The 23,168-nt window shown below is 40.0% G+C and overlaps 1 protein-coding gene across 1 annotated transcript in view; it reads left to right on the top strand.

Moving 5' to 3' along the window:
- The first annotated feature begins 396 nt into the window (after positions 1-396).
- COL1A2 (collagen type I alpha 2 chain) overlaps positions 397-23,168 on the top strand; it is a 39,103-nt gene continuing 16,331 nt past the window's right edge. The window contains exons 1-29 of the mRNA XM_042043192.1: positions 397-641; positions 2,808-2,818; positions 3,437-3,454; positions 4,121-4,156; positions 5,824-5,907; positions 7,216-7,272; positions 9,404-9,448; positions 9,545-9,598; positions 9,886-9,939; positions 10,315-10,368; positions 10,898-10,951; positions 11,209-11,262; positions 12,968-13,012; positions 13,209-13,262; positions 13,369-13,413; positions 15,468-15,521; positions 16,937-17,035; positions 17,121-17,165; positions 17,275-17,373; positions 17,951-18,004; positions 18,104-18,211; positions 19,074-19,127; positions 19,229-19,327; positions 20,191-20,244; positions 20,617-20,715; positions 21,473-21,526; positions 22,149-22,202; positions 22,329-22,382; positions 22,482-22,535. Coding sequence (XP_041899126.1) covers positions 572-641; positions 2,808-2,818; positions 3,437-3,454; positions 4,121-4,156; positions 5,824-5,907; positions 7,216-7,272; positions 9,404-9,448; positions 9,545-9,598; positions 9,886-9,939; positions 10,315-10,368; positions 10,898-10,951; positions 11,209-11,262; positions 12,968-13,012; positions 13,209-13,262; positions 13,369-13,413; positions 15,468-15,521; positions 16,937-17,035; positions 17,121-17,165; positions 17,275-17,373; positions 17,951-18,004; positions 18,104-18,211; positions 19,074-19,127; positions 19,229-19,327; positions 20,191-20,244; positions 20,617-20,715; positions 21,473-21,526; positions 22,149-22,202; positions 22,329-22,382; positions 22,482-22,535 — 1,716 coding nt within the window. The 5' untranslated portion in view covers positions 397-571. The remainder of the gene's footprint in view (positions 642-2,807; positions 2,819-3,436; positions 3,455-4,120; positions 4,157-5,823; positions 5,908-7,215; positions 7,273-9,403; positions 9,449-9,544; positions 9,599-9,885; positions 9,940-10,314; positions 10,369-10,897; positions 10,952-11,208; positions 11,263-12,967; positions 13,013-13,208; positions 13,263-13,368; positions 13,414-15,467; positions 15,522-16,936; positions 17,036-17,120; positions 17,166-17,274; positions 17,374-17,950; positions 18,005-18,103; positions 18,212-19,073; positions 19,128-19,228; positions 19,328-20,190; positions 20,245-20,616; positions 20,716-21,472; positions 21,527-22,148; positions 22,203-22,328; positions 22,383-22,481; positions 22,536-23,168) is intronic.

The raw sequence follows: 23,168 nt of genomic DNA, 5'->3' as shown, positions 1-23,168 counted from the left end.
CTGCGGAGAGGGGTTCAGCTGGGATCCAGCCTCGTCCCAGCTGCCCCGGCCGCTTCCCCGCGGGGCGGGAGGTGCCGCAGGCCCTGGACAGCTCCCGCTTTGAACGCCGTCGGGGCGCTGCCAGCCGGCTGCCCGGCGAGGCTCCCGGCCGCACTCCCAGAAAAGCGGGGCGAGAGGGGCGTGGGACGGCTGAGGGGAAGGGAAAAAAAAGGAAAGAAAAGGGAAAAAAAAAAAAAAAAAGAGACGACGAGTCAGATTTTCCTTCCGAAAGCCTCAGTGTCCACGTCCTCAAAGCATGGAACCAATTTAGCGTCGCCGCCCCCCCCGCCGCTGCCGCTGCCAAGGCTGCTGTGGAGGGCTGGAGACACGGGGCACGTGACAGCCGGGGCGGCGCCGGGACCCTCCTGCGGTATAAGTAGGGCGGACCGGGGCTGGGTTAATTTAGCGTCCCGGGCAGCAGGTTTCTGCTAAGGTTGGAGTTACTCCTCGAGACTGTATGCCTGCGTCCCACAGGCGATAGCTAACCAACCGACTCGGCACCACAAGGAGTCTGCATGTCTTGCAACTAGACATGCTCAGCTTTGTGGATACACGGATTTGGTTGCTGCTCGCAGTAACTTCATACCTAGCAACAGGCCAACGTAAGTGCTTTCTGCTTGTTTGTGACAGGGGTGGTGGCAGGGGTGGCTGTCCGGCTTTGTCCCGACCCTCTGTGCTTTGTCCCGATGCCCGCCCCACGCACGGCAGTCTACGGGGAGTTGCCGCTTCCCAAGCGATAGAGACCAGCTCATAAACTGCCACCTCCGTCCCAGATCAGAATCTAGATTCTTTCTTTCCCTCAGAAAAAGATGGCAAATGGCCAACGAGATCCCCATCTACGAAAAAAAAAAAAAGAGACATTTTAAAAAAGGGACAATCTCCCCCCCGCCCCGCCCCAGACGGGCTCGTAGGAGGACGCAAAGCCTCATCTCCAGCGCAGATGCTGGGAGGACATACAAATGCGGGCTGGGAGGAGAGTGCTTGCGGCGAGCGGAAGAACCCAGGCCGCACTTCTGTGAGACTTCGGGCGCGCTTTCCGAAGCAGGGAGCCGGGGGGAGCGGGAGAGCAGCGGCTCATCCATCCCTGCACTCCCTCCAAGGGGCTCCCAGCGGGGCCCGCTCCCGCTCCGCGCGCGGGGCGCCCCCTGCGGGCCGCTCGGGGCGCGCTCGGAGCCGGCGCGGCGGGCGGAGCTGCCCGCGGCCCGGGGCGCTCCCGCACGCTGAGCGCCGGGCTCCGGGGAGAGTAGGGCCGTATGGGGCGGGAGGAGGGAGTCAGGGAAGGAGTAGTGCTCCGCGCTAGTGCGAAAAAGGAGCGAGTGCAGCTCTCCGCCTCTCGCTGGATGAGGATGTAGTGCTCCCTTATCGCAGTGAGCGAAGCGCACCCCCCCCCCCCCCCCACACGCCCCGCACACACTGAGATGGGAGGGAAACGCGCCCCACCACTCGGCTGGGGGCGAAGCGGAGCTTTCCTGCGAGGCAGCGCCCTGTGAAGGATCCTCCGAGCCCCTGGCCACCGTGGCTTTGACCCAGGGTTTGGCCGCGTTCCAGGGCGGAGGCGGGAGGGAGCAGCCGTGCGCTGCCCGCTCCTGGCTCTGGGAGCCCCCAGGAAGATGCCCCCCCCCACCCCCGGAAAAGTGCCCCGGGTCGCCCTCGTCGGGGCGGGGGGCAGCGGCGGGGCCGTTCTGGAGGGGCGTTCTGGGAACATCCGCCCAACCCCGGCCTTCGCAAAGGAGACGGAGCGGTTCGTGTGGGGGTCCCCGAACACGCCCGCCCCGCGCTTCCTGCAGGGAATTTGGGTGGGCGCCATTGTCACCGGCACCTGGGGGCAGTAATGGCTTTAGTTTTATGTTGGGTTAGCACAGGCAGTCTGTGTGTACTGCGGCGGAATTCCAGTGCTTTCAGCATTTCAGCACTGTTACCTTTTTCTGGACTGCACGAATCATCGGAATTTAGTGTGCTCATACATTGCCAAAGTGACACGTCGTGGAAAAACATCCAACAACCTGTTAGTTAGTGGTGCTATTAAATTGCTGGCAGTTAAGTGTGATGTGAGACTCTTTTATTATAGTGAGTTTGAGACAAAATAGATTTTTAATTTCTAAAAAATTAAGGAAGTCAGAAAATTTGTATCTCCAGCTAGTGAAAAAAGAGCTTGCTCACACTTAGCGGTACATAACATACAGAGATAGTTATTTGCAATTTGGCATTAAATAGCTTCAAACTGTTCCCTGTTACACAGTTTTACAGGAAATTGTGGAAATAGGGATTTTGGCTAGAACCTTTCCCCATAAAAAGTGGGATTGGGCCATTGATATTAAAGTTTCAGGTTACTCCTACAATTTAATATCTTCACACATGACAGTCTGCGTGGGTTTATTAATCTCTTGCATGAACACATATATGATAATACATAGGTGTGGGGGTTTTTCTATGGAGCTATGTTTAAACATGTTTAGAGCAGGTTTATAGTTGATATCTGCCTTTTTACTGTATCAGCCATATTACTTGTCTTGATTTCATTAGCAAGTTTGTTTTGAATTTGAAATACAGGGCGATTTCACCTGTGAGTCTTTCCAATCTAAGATAATCATCTTAAAAGTAAGAACTTATATTAAGAAAATGTTTATTGCATTAAGAAAATCAGCAAAATTTCATCTTGAATAAAAAGCAGCAAATTTAATTTTTAATTTAAAGCAAGTTTAAAATTTAAAACTTATAAAATATTTGATATCTAATTATCTCTTTTTTTCTTTCCCTTCTGTTTGCAGATGTGAGTGAGGTCAGTATAATTTTTTTAATCTAATATGTAACACTCCAATTAACAGGCTAGGCTTTGCTTCTTGTGGCAGTATTATTTTCTAACATTTACTCCCAAGATGGTCGTGGAAAAGTGGTGATTAAATCCTGAAGGCACTGCCTGGAAAGGTATCCACCCCAATTTCTCAAGTGGGACGGCCTTTTTAAGAGACTGCCTTCATAGGTGTAGAGACCACGAGGGGAAAGTAACGGAGCAGTGCTGTTTGGACATTGTACCTGGCAGTTTGGATTGGAGATGACTCTACTTTAAAGCCAGTTTTACAGTCTAGATTTCATTGCACAGTAGGATTATGAAAGAGCTCAGGTGTGACTTTTTTTTTTTTTAATTCCAATATTTTAGGCTGTAACAGTTATAATATTGTCAGTCTTCAACACATGTTAATACAGTTACATGCATCTTTGCTATATATAACTTGCCTTCAAAGTAATTTTAAATCACAGAGCATAGTTAAATATACTGTATTGAGAAAAAGTATACTTCTGTAAGAAGATGAGTCTAAGTATATGCATTGTTTCAGTTTAAAATACTGGCAGAAACTGTAACTTTCTTTTTTAAATTCTCTTCTTTATTTTTTTCCAGGCACCTGCAGGGCGGAAGGTAAGCATTTTTATTTTTCTTGTGTGTAAATGAACATGATATCAGGTAGTCTTCAGCAGATTAATATTTTGTTGAGTATTGGATGAAAGGAAAATTGACTATGTTGATTATTTTCAGTGTTCTCTGAAAATAGCTGTAGTGCTGAGATGAATAGGTAGTAAAAAGGAGAGAACAATCAATGTTGCATCTTAATACCAGGGTAGATTCAAATATTGAATTAAAGGTGCTTTACCTATGAGCAGAACTAAGCCTACCAAGACCTGAATGGCATCAAAGTATCACTCTTATTTGAATAGAGTTCCTTTGGAAAGATTTACATGAATTGAATAGTACAACAATATCCACACAGGTCTAAAAGGCAAAATAGATTCTGTATTATTTCTAAAAGTTACTGCAGTTAAACTAGAACTAGTTATTTAGTAGGAAAAAAAAACCAGTTTTGCAAGTACTTCAGCGGTCTGTGCAGTGACAGTTTAATTCACACAATAGTGGCAGTGGCTAATCTATTTCCAGTCGATTATTGCAGACAAAAATATGCTGTCTGTGGAAAATAGCTGTTGAACCTTCTTTTCCTTTTAATGTACTCTATTATTAATGTGTCTTTTTCCCTGTATTGTCCTGGAAAATGTCCATGGTAACTCATAAAGTGTTATTTTCTTTCGGCAGGGCCCTAGAGGAGACAAAGGGCCACAGGGAGAAAGGGTAAGGAATTAGATTGACATTTACTTGTGATCTTTGAACAGTACTTGTTGGAAGACCAGTAGGAAAAAACTAAGTTTAAGCATTGCTGTGAGATTAAATGATTCTACCCATACAAGCTTGCATGTGCAATTTCATTTAAAAAAAAAAACCAAGTTACCTATGTACCAAATTCTGCCGTGGCAATACTTCATCAGCCTAATTGTGGTCATTGTGCCTGAACAGATGTGATTGAAATCATAGCACAGTCTAGCTCTTCAAGTGATGATTTGAAAAACATTTTTCCAGCTGCTCACAGTAGAAATAATGCATAGAAATGCAGAGGGAAAAGTTGACATGTAAAGATGCAATCTTTGAACAATATGGTATACGGATAAGCTCTCTACATAAAACCTGAATAGACTAAGCCAGTTTTGAAGATTGTTCATTACCTTAGCCTCCAATGATGTTTTGGAAAAGCTCTTTTCTTGGCAGCTGGGCGTTTGTTATCTAGCTTCTGCCAGTCAAAGTGGATGCTGCTAAAATATACTGCTAAAGGCTCTACTGTAAAAGTAACCATAAATAAGGACAGTTGAATAATTTAATTGTAATGTTCATTCATATTGCTGATATCTGCTTTTTTTGTTTGCTTCTGCATCATTGCTGCTTTTTGTAAAGTGGTATTCTGAAATTCACATACTTATCTGGGTTGTGTGTAGTTACATGTTTTTTTTGTATCTTTTGAAAATGAAAATGCCGTAGTACTGATGAGGGAGCTGTTGAAGGTTTCTGAGATCATGGTATGCTGACAAATGTAATGGAAGCTATTAGGAGGACTATATCTGTGTGGTCAGCTGGATATTTGCTTTGGGCTGCCACTAACTAAATTTGTTTAGTGAAACTAGATGCTTTCTTTGTTCTGAAGGCAACAAGCCTAATTTTGCTTCTTTAGAAATCCATTTATTATGGATTTCATTTAGTACTGAACTGGGTCCAAAATGCTCAACAAATTAAGTACCTCACATCAATTGCCATGATGCCAAAACTTGACCACCTTTGTGTACTGAGGATGAAAGAATGTAAGGACAAATGTTACCAGACTGAACACAGATGATTTCAACCTGTTGTAAAAGAAGTTCTGACAGTGGTAGCAGAGGGACAGTATCAAAAATCTGTAGAAGAGCACTGCTTAATTTTAATTGGATTTGCAATTGTACCAGCAAGCAGTCTATACTGATTAAAAACTGACCTTGGACTAACTCTGAATTCATGTTAATTCATATCAGTAGGGCTGACCTTTTCAAATCCTCAGCTGGGCAAATTTTAGGCTCTCAGAATCTAACAGGCTGTGTGGGTCCACATGGGTCACTTGGGGTTCCTAAGTCCAAAGTTTGTCACTTAACGTGAAGCTCCCCAGTTTGGAGATGACGTTTTGGTAGCATAAATCCAATATTGCTCCCATAAATCTTCTCAAATATGAAGCTCCAGTATGTATCTGATACAAGGTGTAGCAACGTAACATAAAATCAGACTATGCTTGTTCTCTCAACATTTATTGAAATCCTTAACTGTGCATATATAGCGCTGCTGTAGGGTGTGCTGTGGGTGCCTGGTTGTTAGAGAAGTTACCACATCAGAGATTTCTTCAGCCACTTCTAATTTTCACTGTATAATTCTCTTTTTAACTCTAGGGTCCACCAGGTCCACCAGGCAGAGATGGTGAAGATGGTCTACCAGGTCCTCCAGGGCCCCCTGGTCCTCCAGGTCTTGGCGGAGTAAGGCATCCAAACTTTCTATTACCAGAACTCATAAGCTGTGCTTTGTGACCAAGATGAAATTTATCTCTTCTGAAAAACACTGTTGTTGAATTGAAGAGTGGAAGAAACATTCTCTTGCGAGCCATAAGAAATTGATGGTCCCGGTTCCAGTGGAACTGTCCTTGGGGTGTATATATTCCATGGAAAATATGGATTCTGTATTCAACAGGGACTTAGGAAGAAGAGCAAATCAACCCTGTGATTTAGCATTAAATTTACACAGCGATAATGTGTATGGGTTAGGAATCAACTAAATGAAACCAGTGCTGTTAAGTAGATGGGGAAAAGAAAGCTTTGTGGTTGGATTCAAGAGACAGCAACTGTATTGGAATAAGCTGAAGAAGACAATTCCTTAAGCAAAAAATCAATTGAAAGTTCTGCAGAATTTTAGACTATCGTACATTAGAATTTTTTCTTTTTCTCTGTATTTCTCCTGCAGAACTGTAAATGGGCTGTTGTGTACACACTTTGTGCACAAGTGTCCATCGTGCACTCTCTGTAGAATGCTGGATTTAACTCTTTGCTTGACATTAGCTTGCACAGGGAGCATGAAGACATAGACAGTGTTGTATTGATCAAGTTTAGTAAGTCCTTCTGCATGGAAGAATGCTCTTTTGACTTCAGTGTGAACAGCAATAGTTTATTTTGCTGGTTGCAAATATCAAACTTTTCATTAATTTTTCTTATTTTAATTACGTTAATAAAACAAGCAAGAAAAGGCGTTTTGATTGTGTTGTGGAGAACCTTTTTCCATTTTGATAAAATATCAAAAATCCATTGCAGTGTTTCTGAGGCTGCACGGTCCTCAGATGTTTCTGAAGCTGAAGGGCCCACTTCATGCAATAGTTACTCAGGGCTGGTACATGAATTTTACTTATGCATATTTTTTCACTGTTTTGCTTAACTTCCCTTATTGGAAATTAGGCAGAATAATTTGAGAATTTCAAGAAAGCTTTCAATTTTAAATGAGCACTGAATTCCATTCCTAATTTTCAGTTCACACTGTTGCAATGCCTCTCTATCACTTGTGCAGAGATATTTAGGTTTGAAAGGGCCTTCCCAGTAAAATCAAGTCTTTTTGGAAATAAGTGAATAGAAATGTGTTTATAATAGGGCTGTATTTACTGAGTTATATATATGCTGCTTTAACAAACCCCATAGCAAGTATAACAAATCAGATGATATTTACATGTAGAATGTTGATTAAAAATACTTTTTGAAGTAAAATTCTTAGTATTTTCATTTCAACCTTTTTATTACCTACAGAACTTCGCTGCTCAATATGATCCATCTAAAGCAGCAGATTTTGGCCCAGGACCTATGGTAGGTATATGACATAGCACACTTGGTAACTCGCATGGATAATGTGTTTAGGATTTTCCTTTGACACTAATTCAGCTGTATTAATGAAAAGAATAGTGTTAAAATTAGTGGTTTGATCATATGTTGACCTTGACTGGAAACTGGTCCTTTAATTTATGATGATGTAAAGTGTTTTAAATAGTGTTAGGACTTGAAATATGGTCTTGGATCTGTATATTCATCTCCAATATAGCACTGCTGGGTCTTGTCTTTAACTCTGTTTGTTGACCACACTTCTATGAGTCAATTTATCAGTCTCATAACCTGATGTTAGATAACACATGTCCTTTGATATAGTATTACTTTACCCATATTGAGACAGAAAATTGTGTTTTATGAATGAGATTAACTGTAAAGCTGCTCTCTAAAACAGACACAGGCCTAAAAAGTAACTCAGCATCTTGTCTCCATTTGGTGATGATTTTTCCTCCATGGCTGTACAACTCTTTTGATATCCTTGAATTGCACAGATTTTTTAGGAAATGGGCCACAACGTTTGGTTCTCAACATCTGAATGTTAGTACTTGGTACTATAAGGCTATTCTGAGGACTACTCAGAATATAGCTCACTGTATACTATGAACAAATGGAATTTAAGGGGTCTATTGCCTCTCCATAGGAATTTCTAGCCCTTTCTTATGTTAGCAAGTATTTTCAGTGTACATAGATAGCAGAATATGGGTTAAATCCACCACACACGCTGACATCACAGACAGTGCCTCTGATGGGTGAGCAGCAGGATGAAGGATGACCAGGGTTATTCTTGGTCAAGTGCTTGTCTCCACTTCCAAAAATACTCTAATATTACAGGGATTTTGGAAAATACTTTGGCATCCACTTAGTTATGAAATACAGGAAAATAGGAGTACCTTTAATCAAGTTCTGCCCTCAGTGTCTGATGATTATTCAGAAAACGTAGATGAGGATTTATTTGAGGTGTCACAATTTCTAAGTTCCAATTTTTGAGCCAGTTAGGTTCATTTGACAGAAACAGCAGTAGAATCTACCTATTTTGAGGAAGTTTTAAGTTTCACAAAGAATATGTAAAAGATTGTGAAAGGAAAAATATTTATGGAATATAATTTGTGAAGAAATTAACAGGATTTATGCAGCACATACGATTCAGACTAGAAACAGTTATTTTTCCTAGAACTACTGCATATTTTCATATCCACAACATTGCTTTAACTTTCATGAGTAAATGCCTGGAATTAATGTGTATTTATTCCTCTTTATAAAAGGTATTCAGTCTTATGGGAAAGCTACATAAGCCATTGAAAAGTTGGCATATGATTTTAATCTTGTAATGAGAAAATCTAAAAGACTTTCCGAGAAAGTTTTAAAAACAATTAAAAACATAATGATTTCTGTTGAAACATCTCCTAAATCATTTGTTTGGACTGTACAAGTCCAAGTTAAATTTTGGTTCGCAATTGTTTGCTTGCTTAGTAAATCTTAAAATCTTAAACTGTTAAGAGAGAGCACTAATCTGCAGAAATTTCCTTTTTTAGAAGTGATTTTCTGACCCTGTTTTTTCAAGATACATGTAAATTCTAAATAATGTCAAGGAGAGTATATTAGTGACTTATTTTGCAAGTGAAATGAAGAAAATGTAATCAAAACCAGAAAACAATGAAATATTTAGATAGAAGTAGATCATTATTGGAAATAGATGTGTACACAATATGTGTAAGAGCCTTTCATAATGCGTTATGACCCTCATCTTTAAACTCTGGACATTTCTGCACAGGAAGGGTAGAAGGAAGAATTCACTAAAGAATGAATCAGTTCACTTGCTAACAAGCCAGAATAGATTAAGAAACCTAATCATAAAGTTCACAGCCATAACGGTACATTCCTAACCATTGCACTGGATTCTGGCACTGGTTTGTTGCCATTGGAAGATGTTTGCACTTGGACTGCCTGAGCAAATTCATGCAGATCTCTTAACTTCCTCTGACTTCATTTGAACATTGCACAATGAAAACTGTGATGCTAACCAGTATTTTAGGAATGCTGAGAATTGGTGTTACAGATAAGTTTTCTATAATTGTGACGTTTTTAAAAAGGTTTTGTAATTTTTCTTCCCTAGGGTTTAATGGGACCCAGAGGCCCACCTGGAGCATCTGGACCCCCTGTGAGTACAGTCTTACCTCTCCTACTGACATTGACATACCTGTAAAATTACAAATTATCTTGTTTGGAAACTAAAAATATCTCCCTTATTTTCTAGGGTCCTCCTGGTTTCCAAGGCCTTCCTGGTGAGCCTGGTGAACCTGGTCAAACAGTAAGTACAGGTTTCATGTACAGACACTGGAATAGCACACCAAAGTAGGCTTGTAATGCTTAGGCCCCTTTCTCCTATCCATGTGCACTTCTTTGAATGTTTGGATACTCCTGCTTGATCTTGTTACAGAAACAGAGCTAAGCACTAAGATTCAGACTCTCTCCAATTGGAATCATAAACTGCAAAGTCAGTTAGTCTCCAACTACACCCCAACTCAAGTCAGAAAACAGTGGGAAGATGTGTGTGAAGAATGATGCTTTAAGTAATCCTCAATCTATTTTTAACAGGGTCCCCAGGGTCCTCGTGGTCCCCCTGGTCCTCCAGGAAAGGCTGGTGAAGATGTAAGTTGTTATTAAATGTCTCTCATCTCTTTTGGGGTGGTGATTCAAGTCTAGCAACCAGGTTATTGTTAAGCTAAGAATTCTATTGACCATATTTTTTACATTGTTAAATAAATAAGTCCCTGAATTAATTATTTTATGGTACAAGAGATGCAGTAGGTTGGGATTGTACAGAAAATCAGATAACTTCCAAACCACTCCAAATATATTATTTAACTTCCTGAATACAGGGAGAAGAAAACTTGAAAGTTAACAGTCTCCCTGTATTTATAGAAAAAGAGAAGCCTTGCCAATGTATTTTCTTTTTTCCTAATGGTTTGTGTTGTTATTTTATAAAAGCTTTCCTCCTTAGTGCATCTTTATTGGATTTTTTAGGGTCACCCTGGCAAACCTGGAAGACCTGGTGAGAGGGGTGTTGCTGGCCCTCAGGTATGTAGTGATCCACTGAATATGGTACAAACCAGTTCACTAATTAATGAAACCTAACAACCTTTCTGAATTTCACCACATTAATGATCTAGTAATATTCTTTATATGGATTAATACAATTTCAGTCTTTACCTGCAGGGATATCATATAGTTGTATTTTTGTTTTGTTTCCCTGCCCTATTCCCACTAAATGAGTATATATAATGCAATGAGTAACAGAAGTGGCATAGTGAGGAGTTACACAGGAGCAGGTAAGCAGGCACCTTGGCAGAGAAAGTTTAAAAAGCTGTTCTATCACATGGTAATGCATGAAATTTCTGTGGTTCAGAACTGGAAAAATCAGGTGGATTACTGTTAGTCTTGAAATAAGTCTGGTTCTGAGAGGTTAGGATCTAGATTCTGTTCCTTATTTGAATGATAATGACCCAAATCTACTTGTTAATTGTGTTGAAAGACTTATTCATCATCTTTCCTTTTAACTCTACTGTATAATACGAGAGACAATCATTCATGCACTGTGTGTTTTTAGGGTGCTCGTGGTTTCCCTGGAACTCCTGGTCTGCCCGGCTTTAAGGGAATTAGGGTGAGTACATACATACTTTTCCCTGAATATTTAAGACTAACAATGCTGCAGCATACTGAAAACCGCTGGAAATCCTCTGAAAGTGAAGAGTGCATGAACCTCTTTGAAGTTTTTAATATTGCGTGATATGAAAGACTCTTTCTGAAAAATCAGAAGACTACATTAGGAAATAATTTTGTGTGAAAGGAAGGATTTGCATATAGCCATTTGAGAGAAAATCATATATGTATCAATATTTATTTCTCTACTCAATATAGGGACACAATGGTCTGGATGGTCAAAAGGGACAACCCGGTACTCCTGGCAGCAAGGTAAAGATGAAATCTGAAAATGTAGAATGCATTTGTAGCTTTTTCTAGCAAAAGACATGTGAATTCCCATCCAATCAGTCTTCCAGGTTGCCACTGAACATTGCCTAGCTGCAATAATCTAGAAGTCAGTGGATCCATGTAGAACAAATACACACACCTTGTCACGAGAAAACATTCCTGGGGCCCCATTCTTGAGCCCTCAGTCCAGCTGTAATAAGCAAGTTACTGCTTTCAGTGAATAAAGGCTGCAGAACTGGGCTCTTAATGATTGACTATTCAGCAGCACTTCAGAATGATTTTGCTATCTCTCCTCTTCTCTGGATTTTATCCTGCATGTGGGTGGGATTTTTTTAAAGCACGTTAAAATGACAACATTTCATTTTTCTACAAAACTTGTGTGAGACACATGGTCAGTGTAAGGCTTTCTGCTAAAAATCTGGATAGATGCAGTGCTGAGTTAAGGCTGTTTGATCCTCACAGTCTTGTTTCTTTTTATCATTTTCATATTAGTGCACATTTGAACACTAGCCTTAAAAAAAAACACTCTTAAAGATATATTCTGAAATATAGTCTAGAAACATCTCTGGTAAACTCTCTCTTTTAGTTTTTTTTCTTCTTCCATTCCACCTCAGTGCCTAATAGTGTTCTTGAAAAATTCACTATTGCAGCATCATGTTACAGGAAATCCTGACTGATTCACAGGAGACCTTTATTCACAAACTTCTAATATAACAATGAAAAACTCAAATACTAATTCTCCATCTTGCTTGTTTCTGAGAGCTTAGCACGACGTGGTTATAGGGTTTTTAATTGTATCCTAGCATTCTTCAATATCACTGCAAGTTGTTAACCTTCAGAAAAAGTTTAGATAGCAAAGTTTGTCCAGTCATTGGAGATTTAAAGCAGATAAAGCAATTAAGTAAAGGATAGAACAGTTACAAGTAAGAGTGCTGGAAAACACCAGCATATTTAATCAGGGTTGTTCATGATATAACTGTGCTGAAAGCAGTGATGGAGGCAACAACTTGCACTCTTTGCCGCATTTAAGACTAGGTGCATTCAGGTATAGCCAGGATACCAGTGCTCTAGGATGAGTCATGTCACTGTAGACCAGCCTAGACCTGTTGAGAAGGCTGTTGAGAATACACTACTAAAGGGAGAGGAGCCATGTATTAATGGCTGTTACTCAAATACTCAGTATTATTGGTCTTAAGTTAAAAATAGCTGAGGCAGATCTTTATTTTAAGCCATTTGAGAGGACTTCGTCACCTTAATCTAAGGCAAAAGCAAGCATTATTCTGCTTCTGCTCTAGCTAAAAAACAGCTGCTGATTGATCTGTGTTGGTAGTTGACTATCCAGGTCCAATCTCTTAAGTGTGTACTACAGAGTAGATGTCAGCATAAAGAACGGGGGTAAAGAAAGCTGAGCAAGTGAAACAATTTTCTCTGGCCCTCCCCTTCTAAAAGGATTCCATCTGGCTGTGTTCCAGTATATGCAGGAACAACGGCAGTCTCTGCACTCTCAGGACTTGATGTGTTACTGTTGTATACTGTGATGCAGAAACACAGACAGTGCTATGTTATAAAGTGCTACAGAAGACACAGACAGTGGGATTCAGAAGCTGAAAATCTCTCTGATAGTGTTATGCTATCTGTCCAAAGCATCCTTTAAGTAACTTAAGCCTCCAAACTTTCTTCTTCATAGGGAGAGCCTGGTGCCCCTGGTGAAAATGGTACCCCAGGACAACCTGTAAGTATTCGCTGCTGCTGTGGGAAATTACAATCTGATAGATATAGTTCAGCCAGTATTTTCTTCAATGTTTGTCATTACTGACACTTCAGATACCCAGATACTCTAATGTAATAGTAATATGACTTAGCAGAGGAAAAAAATCTATATATCTATGTTCAATGAAAAGATACAAATGAGTTAATTTTTCTTTCAGGGTGCTCGTGGTCTCCCTGGTGAGAGAGGAAGAATAGGTGCCCCTGGACCAGCTGTAAGTGGCTTTCCATCTGTCTGTCGTCATGAACCAGCCACTTACTGTGGCTGTCTCTGATAGTCAGCTCTTTTTGCAAACTGTTTATCATGTTCTTTCCTCACAGGGTGCTCGTGGAAGTGATGGTAGCACTGGCCCCACTGGACCTGCTGTAAGTTTCAGTCTTGCTTTTTGACAGTGTGGTTCCATTAGGCTTTGTGCTTCTCTTCCTGTTTTTAGAGGATTTCTTGGACTTGTAAGAAGTTGATTGTGTTGATGTTTTTAACACAGTTCTTTGTTGCTTATCAGACCATCACAAAGAGAATTAGTGAAACATAAACCCTTTGCAGACAATATAATGAGAGCCTCAGGATTTATATTAAACACATCCATTTCAAAGGAACCAAATATTCTCTTGTTGGCACTGGTGATTTCATGAGGTTTCCCAGCACATTTCACTGGGAAACAGCCAATGCACAGAATTCTCATTTCCAACAGTCTAACAGAACAGTTCTCATCCCAAAACTAAAGAGACTTTCTACTTTTTAACAGGTATACACCATGCACGTTACAGATGGCTATAATTATATACATCCTGTAAATCATAGATGCACAACAGGACATAGCTTTGCGCCTGCAGCATTTTCCTGTCAGGCTAACAGGCACTAACCTTTTTTCATTCACCACTGATACATGAGTTGTGAGCTAGTGTGAAAGGCCTGCATGATCCAGCTCTCCTGATCTGACGGGTAAACAGTAACCATCCTAATAAGAGCTAATCCAATGGAGATTTGTCCATTTAAAAGGAGTTAGTGTTGTCATAATATACCCCTGATTTAAGGAAACCTCATTTATCTCAGCCACATAAATATGAGTACAAGGATATTGTTTTGACACTGTGAAACAAATCAGGAATACACCAGAACAATAGTAATAATAGTTAATAGTGGTTTTCTTCCTACCTTCAAAAACTGAGTCTATGATGAAGCTGTACTTGGTTCTGTTTTGCCAAAGTTGATTTTAATACCCCTTGTCACTTCAAACACCTGTTGTGCTTTAACAGAGTAGAATGTGAGGATGGCTGTGAATTTCTCTTCAGTTCTTCCATGTGGAGTGTTTAAAAAATATGTGATTGGGCATTTAATTTGCAGGCAAATAGAGATCTTACAGCTAAGATCTGATGTAGTAGAACCAAAACATTTTAGCTGAAGACATTATGAATGAAAGAAACTGAGTTGCTATAGGAAAAATATTCTGAAGCTGCTGATTGCATAGGTTGTTATTCACAATGGGCACAGCGTTGCATTATGTCCCAATGTCTGTGCCAGGCTGAAGTTATTTTACACATACTTAGGTTATGATACCATAAATATTATGCAAAGCAGTTATTAACACTCATTTTTTAAAACTAAGACAGAAATAATGTTTTATCCTTCTTTCCATTTGGAATTTAAAATGTTAAAAAGTCATTGCAATGAAAATTCTGGAAGTTTATGCTTTCAAATATATCCTAAAGAGGATTTGGTCTTTTTTTTTTTTGCTTATGCAAAACCAGCAACAATTCCAGGTACCCCCTTTATAATACAGTAGGTTATAGAATGTCTGAAGCTAATTCCTCTTTGTTGTACCAGCTGGCCCGTTTTATTACCTTGGATTTGTGAGGCAGTTTTATTATAAATATTTCTAATTGAAAGATGTTAGCTCACAAAAAAGTAGATATCAATTCCCAGTATCGATTAATGAGTTGGATATTTAATTAATAATTGAAGAAAAACGATCCCTTTTTATTTGTATGCATTAAAAAATAAAGGCTATGAATCCATCAGTGTATCTTCTCTTGTAATGTCTGGTACGTTGGAACTTTGTCCAAATGTAATTATAAATCTCACAGCAACAAGTAGACATAGTAGAATCAGTCATCTTGCCTTGCAGATGCCTGCCTCTGCTCATCCTCTGTTTGTTCTTTCTCAGGTGTTTGGCCTCAAGGCAAAGTTTTACCAATTCTTGCTTAATTTGCACTGCAAATGTTGTTTAAGCGTTGACCTGGCTTTAACTGTAGTGAACCAAATCTGTCAGTTTGGAACTGCAAAAGACAAACTCATATTCTGAGGTGGTAATGTGTGGAATAAATAAATGTGCATTTTTTTAATCTGTTTACTTCAATAAGCAAGCTGTTTCTGTTGTCACTGAATACCTTTACACAACTGCTTCCCTTTCATTTCCCAGGGCCCTATTGGTGCTGCTGGTCCTCCAGGCTTCCCAGGCGCTCCTGGTGCTAAGGTATGAACATCTGCACCTACTGGTACATTTGACAGTGAAGGTGAAATGTACTAACCAGAGTTTCTAGGCAGCAAAAAACCCCCCACTCCCTAAGAACTAAGAGTACTTTCTTATCAGTTACTCTGGAGATTCATCCTCATCCTGATCTGTATTTGGAGAACTTCAGATATGAATGCTAATTTAAAATACAGCATTTACTTCACAGCTGAAGATTGACGTTGGGCAGGTTTAAGAAGACATATAATCCTTTTACTGCTTCCTATGAGGTGCACTTATATATATACCTTCCAAGGGTGACACAAATCATGATAAGTAAGCAAAGCAGCAGTTAATATCACTTTACAGAGATAGTGGAGGACCAAGAAGCTGCATTTGAGTATTGGGCTACTTCCAGTCTAAGTCCTTGAAATTACAATGCAGAAATTGCATTACAATTTTTCAGGTTTAGGGCAGTAGCATTTTGCTCTTGCGGGCTATAATTTATATTATTGACTTTATTGCTCAAATCTTACCATTTTTTACCTGGGTAAGAGCCTCAATATTTTGAGTGTCCAAGGAAGGACAGAGAATTTAAGGAAAGTATATTGCATATACTGCATTTCCAAATTTTGCTGACCATTTCCACAAAATCCAGGTTATTCTGTGTTACAGACAAAACTTAGTCCACTTTTAGAAGAAAATAAAGTATTATTTTCTAGACCAATAATTTGGTCTAGAAATTTATTTTGAACTGCAGGGAAGATGAGAAAAAATTGAGATCCCATTCGGGTTATTCTTGTCAAAAGGCAAGACTTTCGAAAACCATCATGTCTTCTCTAATGCAGGTGTAAGCGTGGTTACAGCATGTAGTTTCAAGAGAAGACTGTCTACGTGTCCAGGGTGAACTCTGAACTGCTGAAGAGAACTTGTCATTATATTCAGGTTCTTGTAGTGGACTTAGGGAGTACAACCTTCTGAAAATAATAGCAAGAACCTTTTTTCTGTCATTTACTCCACTTTGAGCACTATCACACAGCACTCTGATCAGGCATAATTTTTCATTTTGTATCTGTGCAAATGGCATCTGAAAGTGCAAGATAATGGTCAGTTAGGTCTCATGCTGTGGCACCTCAGGCCAGTTCTGGAGGCACATGGATGTAAATGAGACTGGAATTCTAATTCTGATTTTTTTGGTGAACCTTCTGGATAAGCATCTGTTTTTCCTGTCTTAGCCATTAGCTTAGATGAAGCCTAACTAGACATCTCAACTTGAGTGATTTTTAAATTCATTAAAAGCTCTCAGCTGCTTGGCTTTCTGGCCTCTGAAGTGGGAATACACAGATCTGATTATCTTCATGCCAGGCTGATGTAGGATTACTTCACTATTGCCGTAACACTGTGTACACTGATAGAGGGTTCTTCCTTCTCCCCAACAGGGTGAAATCGGACCTGCTGGTAATGTTGGTCCTACTGGTCCTGCTGGTCCAAGAGGAGAGATTGGACTTCCTGGTTCCAGTGGTCCTGTTGGCCCCCCAGTGAGTAACTTGCCAGACTTTATCTATTGTCAGATGTGTGCACTTTTGATTCTGAATTAACCAGTATTGTTATCTTTTTTAACAGGGCAACCCTGGTGCTAATGGTCTTCCAGGGGCTAAAGGTGCAGCTGTAAGTACAACTACACTCACACTTTTTTGATCTGAAAAAACCCAATTCAGTTAATGCAGCAGAAAAGACAATGGGTTCATAATATCTTTTTTTCCTCTCTGTTGGACAGGGTCTTCCTGGTGTTGCTGGTGCTCCTGGTCTGCCTGGTCCCCGTGGTATTCTTGGTCCTCCTGGTCCTGCTGGTCCTAGTGGTGCTAGAGGACTTGTTGTAAGTGACCTCCTATATTGCATGTCTTCATTTGAAAACTGGACACAGTGTCCACAGTTGTAAAAGATCTTCTCTGGATACATTTTTGTTATAATGCAGACATTATTTCTTGCTACACTATAATTTCTGTGTCTCATTACTTGCTTTAGATGCTGAGACTGAAAAGGTTCACTTTGCACTCCCTTTGAGTGCAAGGAGTAGTTGGACTCGATGATCCTTGTGGGTCCCTTCCAACTCAGAATATTATGTCACTGTGAGGCTCTGTCCATGCTGATAATATTGAGAGAGATGTGGCAGCAATCTCACAACTAGGCCTTCAATGGGTATCCTCAGCAGAGGAACCAGCCCTAAATGTGTCATAGTTCAATACTGTAATTTCTAAGCATCTTTAACATGTTTGGTTTTGTGCCTTTTAAGCCAAAAATACAGTTGTGCTCATTGACCATCTTCACAACAGAGGGAGGCATGGCATTAGATGATAAAAGAATTTTTTGATTCATGAGTAAGCTCTCCAGGTAGAAGAGAGATTTTTGGAATGATGCCTAATTCTGTCATCTCTTTTTGTTTTGGACTCTAGGGTGAACCAGGCCCTGCTGGTGCCAAGGGAGAAAGTGGTATGAAGGGTGAGCCTGTAAGTATGGCAAAATATGAAGGTTTTTTCAGTCAAAAGCCTGATAATATTTGCAACATAGCATCTGATTTCTTCTTTTTCTCTGTTTGTCCTAAATAGGGTGCTGCTGGACCTGCTGGCCCTCCTGGCCCTAGTGGTGAGGAAGGCAAGAGAGGCAGCCCTGGTGAACCTGGCTCTGCTGGTCCCCCAGGCCCTGCTGGTCTGAGAGTAGGTTTTCTTTTCATGTTCCAGAAGTAGAAGCAAAAAGAGAAGTGGAAATCAATCTAGAGTCCCACAGGCAAATTAAATAATTATGAGTAATTAAATTTACATTAATGCTGCTAAGCAGTGATAATTTTCAATTCTGAGCCTTTTGGTTAGTTGGGACCAAACCAATTTTTGCTTTGCATAAATGCTTATTTACTATCTTACCCCTGAAATATTTAGAGATTGCTTTGATTTATCCACTGTGTAATATTTAGTGAGTTATCTTTTGATTACTCTTAAAAGTTTGTGATGGGATTTAACTGCTTAAAACAGACAATGGGCTCACATAATGGAGGGCAAAAGCTTTCATTTCAGTGTCTTCAAGGATGCCTAGTAAACTTTTCATTGGGTGAGAAAGCCACGCCATGAACTTCAGGAGGCATGTAGCTTCATGAAGGAAAAAGAATTCACAGGAGAATAATATGAAAAATTGCAGTGTTTCCCCCTAGATATTTTTTTGGCAGAGATAAGGATTCAGTGTTGCATCTTGGGTAGGGTGTACAGAGTCAGTCAGTAACTCTCTACAGGGAATGTTGAACTGTGTGGGCCAGGCTGTGGGATCCTAGCTGCTGGCTAGAGCCACTGTTAGTTACAATGAACACTGAAAATGATACAAGCAGATTAGAATTTAAAGAAATCTACAGGAAGTGAGAGAGATTTCTTTCACCATACCTGTTTACACTGAGGTGTGTATGCTTAAAGGTGCACTTACCTCAAATTCAGCAGACCTGCTTGGAAGGCTGAAGTCTACTAAGCACTATCCACCTCAGAGGAACAGATTTATTTCTTTCCCTTTCTTGATTTGTTTTGTGTTGACTTGCAGGGTGTACCTGGATCTCGTGGTCTCCCTGGAGCTGATGGCAGAGCTGGTGTCATGGTAAGACTTTGTCTGGGTCACTCTTTCTGAACCACCTTTTATATACAGATTTGTGATGCTTTTTGCTACCTCTGCAAAAATTTTATGTATTTCTTTTGTAGGGACCTGCTGGTAACCGTGGTGCTAGTGGTCCTGTTGGTGCTAAGGGTCCTAGTGGTGATGCTGGCCGTCCTGGTGAGCCTGGTCTTATGGGTCCAAGAGTAAGTTTGAACTCTGTGGAATAAGTTTGAACTACATAAAAAGAAAATTACTTACAATTAATGGACAAAATTATTCAGGAATTCAACTGCAAAAATTCAGCATGTGCTAACCACAATTAGGGCATTTCCACCACTCAATTGAAAAAATCCCATTAGGAATGGTTAAGAAGCATCAAAATGTTTACTGAAATTAGTTACTTTTGTTGTGGTAGCATTTGATTGCCTTGTGATAGAGCACTGTCCTCTTGTACTGGATACTGCATTGACTTCTGTAAGGGGCTTCCACTTGTGATTATTTACAAAATGTGATCATTGTGATCACAACTGAGGGGTGTGTGTCCTCTTTAATGAACTCAAAGGAAAGCAAACCCTACTAAAATGATGTGAGTTGGCTGATCTCAATTATTTTTCTTTTAATTTGCAAATTATTTCACTGAAAACAGCCATTCACTTTTAGTGGTGTTGGCTGCAGCCAGATTATATTCATGTCATTACATTTATACTCCTTATTCTTTCTCTCCCTACCCTACCCTGTGAAGTGAAAGTTTGCAATGCACATGTGAATGTTAGGCATCTGCAAACGTTGAAACTCACTATCCTCCAAAGCAGAGCCTAAATTAGTTTCTCTGAGTAAAACAGGTTTTCCCTACACTGATTTTTCAGCTGGCATGGGAGCACACACCACCAAATTGACAGTCAGTGTGCTTCATGTGGAAATGTGATAGCACTTACAGTCCTGTTTAAATAGTGTATATCGATAACTTGGCACCGCTGTGTGTATGCATGCATGCATGTAGAAAAAAATCTGGTTGTATTGGGTGAGTTGGTTTCCTTCTAAAAACATGAAACTTTTCTTTTCTCAGGGTCTCCCAGGTCAGCCTGGAAGCCCAGGCCCTGCTGGCAAGGAAGGTCCTGTTGTAAGTACCTTGCTTTTTATTCTGTTCCCCCATTGCATGTGAAAGAATGAAGTACAGTTGTATAAAGTAGACATCTCAGCACTGAGCTCTAACACAGCTCTGTAAAAACAGCAAGATTTTCTATTGTATTACTCAAGATCAGCTTGAACCTTTCCATTCATTTCTGTGGGTCTCAGATCAGGCTTGTGTCCTGGAAGGGGAAGCAGAAATACAGAGTTCTACAAAAAGGAGAAAAAGGGAGGGATGCATAAGGATGTGATGTATCAACAATGGTGAAAAGTTAAATGACATTTGCTTCCTGACATATTTCTCCTAAAGCTGAACTCTAATTAAATTGCCTCAGCCATTTAATAATATGATTTCTTTTTCTAGGGTTTCCCTGGAGCAGATGGTAGAGTTGGGCCAATTGGTCCAGCTGGTAATAGAGGTGAGCCTGGCAACATTGGATTCCCTGGACCAAAAGGTCCCACTGTAAGTACAATACAGAAACTTTCTATTACTATGAAGGTATTTCCAGACTAACCTGTAGGTTCCCAACTCTATCATTAATCCAACACATCTCCCTGTATCCTCCTGTGCTGCTCGTTGGATGGCATCCCCTTACATTCAAGAGTTGTTTTAAATTATTTTCCAGCTATCTAAAATATGATTAAAGAAATGAAAAAGCAATTTTCTTAGGTTAGGGATATTTTGACATTCAAGTGATTAGAATAATATATGTCTATTTTATGATTTCAGCGTGTCCATTTTATCATTTCTGTATATTCACATCAGTAAAATTTCTGTCAAATTTGGCCATTAAACCAGTTATTTATGGAGCAATATCCAAAGCTCACTCAGCTTTGAAGAAAAGCTACCAGTGACTTCAGTGGGGTTATTTACATGTCCTAGAGAAGCCACAGATAACAATCGTGTCCTGGGTTTGGGTGTTGCTGTACATACACACACATGCCAACATATAGAAAGTGTATTGCATAGGATACTATATGGAGTGCCATGAATTATAATATCAGAACATAAAGGCATAGAGTTTTGAAAAGACATGTATTTTTGAGCTAATTTAAGTGATCCAAAATGACAGATGGAACTTGTGTGTGTTTTAATTGCGGTTAAAGAAATATTACAGTAAATCTTCTGGCAATGAGAGTGTAAGTCTGTGCTTAATAGTTTAAACTGAATCTAATACAAAGTCTTGGTAAACTTCTATATCTTTTTCTTTCAACTTCAGGGTGAACCTGGCAAACCTGGTGAAAAAGGCAATGTTGGTCTTGCTGGCCCACGGGTATGTGGATAGTTTTCTTTATCACCTACCAGAGCGAAAAAAAAAAGTAGATTTTCCAAACCTCTATAAGATAGCATTGGCTTGTGCAGGCAGGAATAGATGATGAAATTAGCAAAGCCCTTGGGAATGCATTCATTTTAGCTTCATGTCAGTGGGGGCTATTATTTAATGGATAAATGAAAGCTCCCCTTCATGGGGTCTTATCTTACAAAGAGGAAAAAAACAGCACTCCCTGTCCTTAATTCTTAGAGCACAGTGTATGGTTTCTAATTAACCCTGTAAATTTCCAGCTTTTTACTGATAGTTGAAACTTACTAATACTTCCATTTAAGGGACCCAAAAAACGGTCTGCTGTGGGGAAAATGCTATCAGCAAGATTTCTATATTCTGTAATTCCAAAAGACGTTTCTTTAAGGATGAATGTGCTGCAATAACTAAAACAATAATGAGAATTTAAAACTTTAAGAATCTTTAGTACTTCTGGCTGTGAAGTTGTTGCAAGTAAATGGTTAAGTTCAAAATACACAGTCAGAAACCTTTGGTTTCGGCACATAATCATTTAGAGATATTATTTATATCAAATCAGAAGTTTGATAACAGCTTTCTACTTGAACATATATAGGGTGCTCCTGGTCCAGAGGGAAACAATGGTGCTCAAGGTCCTCCTGGAGTCACTGTAAGTAACAGCCTCCACACAAATCCAATTTGTGATTTACTTTTCATTAATGGGACTTCCCTTTTTTAAATCCACTTTCCTGTATTTCTTCTTCCATGTTAATCACTTATTTTTCATTCCATTCAGGGCAACCCAGGTGGAAAGGGTGAAACAGGTCCTGCTGGCCCTCCTGGCTTCCAGGTAAGTAACAATGTGCTCTGTTCAATCTTATCTATGGTTCCCAAAGTGTGAAGAGCTTCTGCCTCAACTAAATTTTTATTCTCATTTCTTTACACTCAGGGTCTGCCAGGTCCCTCGGGTCCTGCTGGAGAGGCTGGTAAACCAGGCGAGAGGGTGAGTGACAGACACGGCATTCCACAGATGGGGCAGGCATTGCATTGAGGGCTGTGTTTGCAATGGCACATGTGGTGAAGCAAGAGCCTGTTGAATCTATTTGCCAAAACAAAGCAATCAGGGTAACATGCAAACTTTAATAGTCCCTTTTGCATTGGAACTTGTATCATACTTCCTTTTTCAAAGTTTTGGTATGAAACAGAGCAAAGACAGCTCGTTGCTGTTTGGGCCTTAAGTAGAAATAAAATACGGTTATTCCCCCAGAAGAGGCAGTACATGAAAAATATTTTACTTCACATTGCTTTCAAAATCTTCAAGGTTCAATCTAACCTGCATTACTCCAATTATGTTCTTGCACCTCAGTTTGACTTCAGTGAATTTACAATGGCATCCAACTGAGGTAGTTCAGTTGTAGTCCGTGCTCTAGCTGCTGCAGTTAGTGTGTGATATAATCTGCAAATCGAGCATCCTATGTGTCATAATCACCTTTAGCATTTATAGTTACATCTGTGTCCCTGTAAAAGAGTTTACATTGTATATACCTGAAAAAAAGAGCTTGTAATTTGATAACTAACTCTTCAGATGAAAAAATACTATCTAATGTGTACTTTGAGATCCTGTGCAGCTGGATGA

The sequence above is a fragment of the Corvus kubaryi genome, unplaced genomic scaffold (genome assembly GCF_017639235.1).
Source record: "Corvus kubaryi isolate FWS band 111438036 unplaced genomic scaffold, C.kubaryi_AGA036_p1.0 37398, whole genome shotgun sequence".
NCBI lineage: Eukaryota > Metazoa > Chordata > Aves > Passeriformes > Corvidae > Corvus > Corvus kubaryi.
Note: the sequence above shows the minus strand (reverse complement) of the source record. Positions and strands in the feature narration are given on the sequence as shown.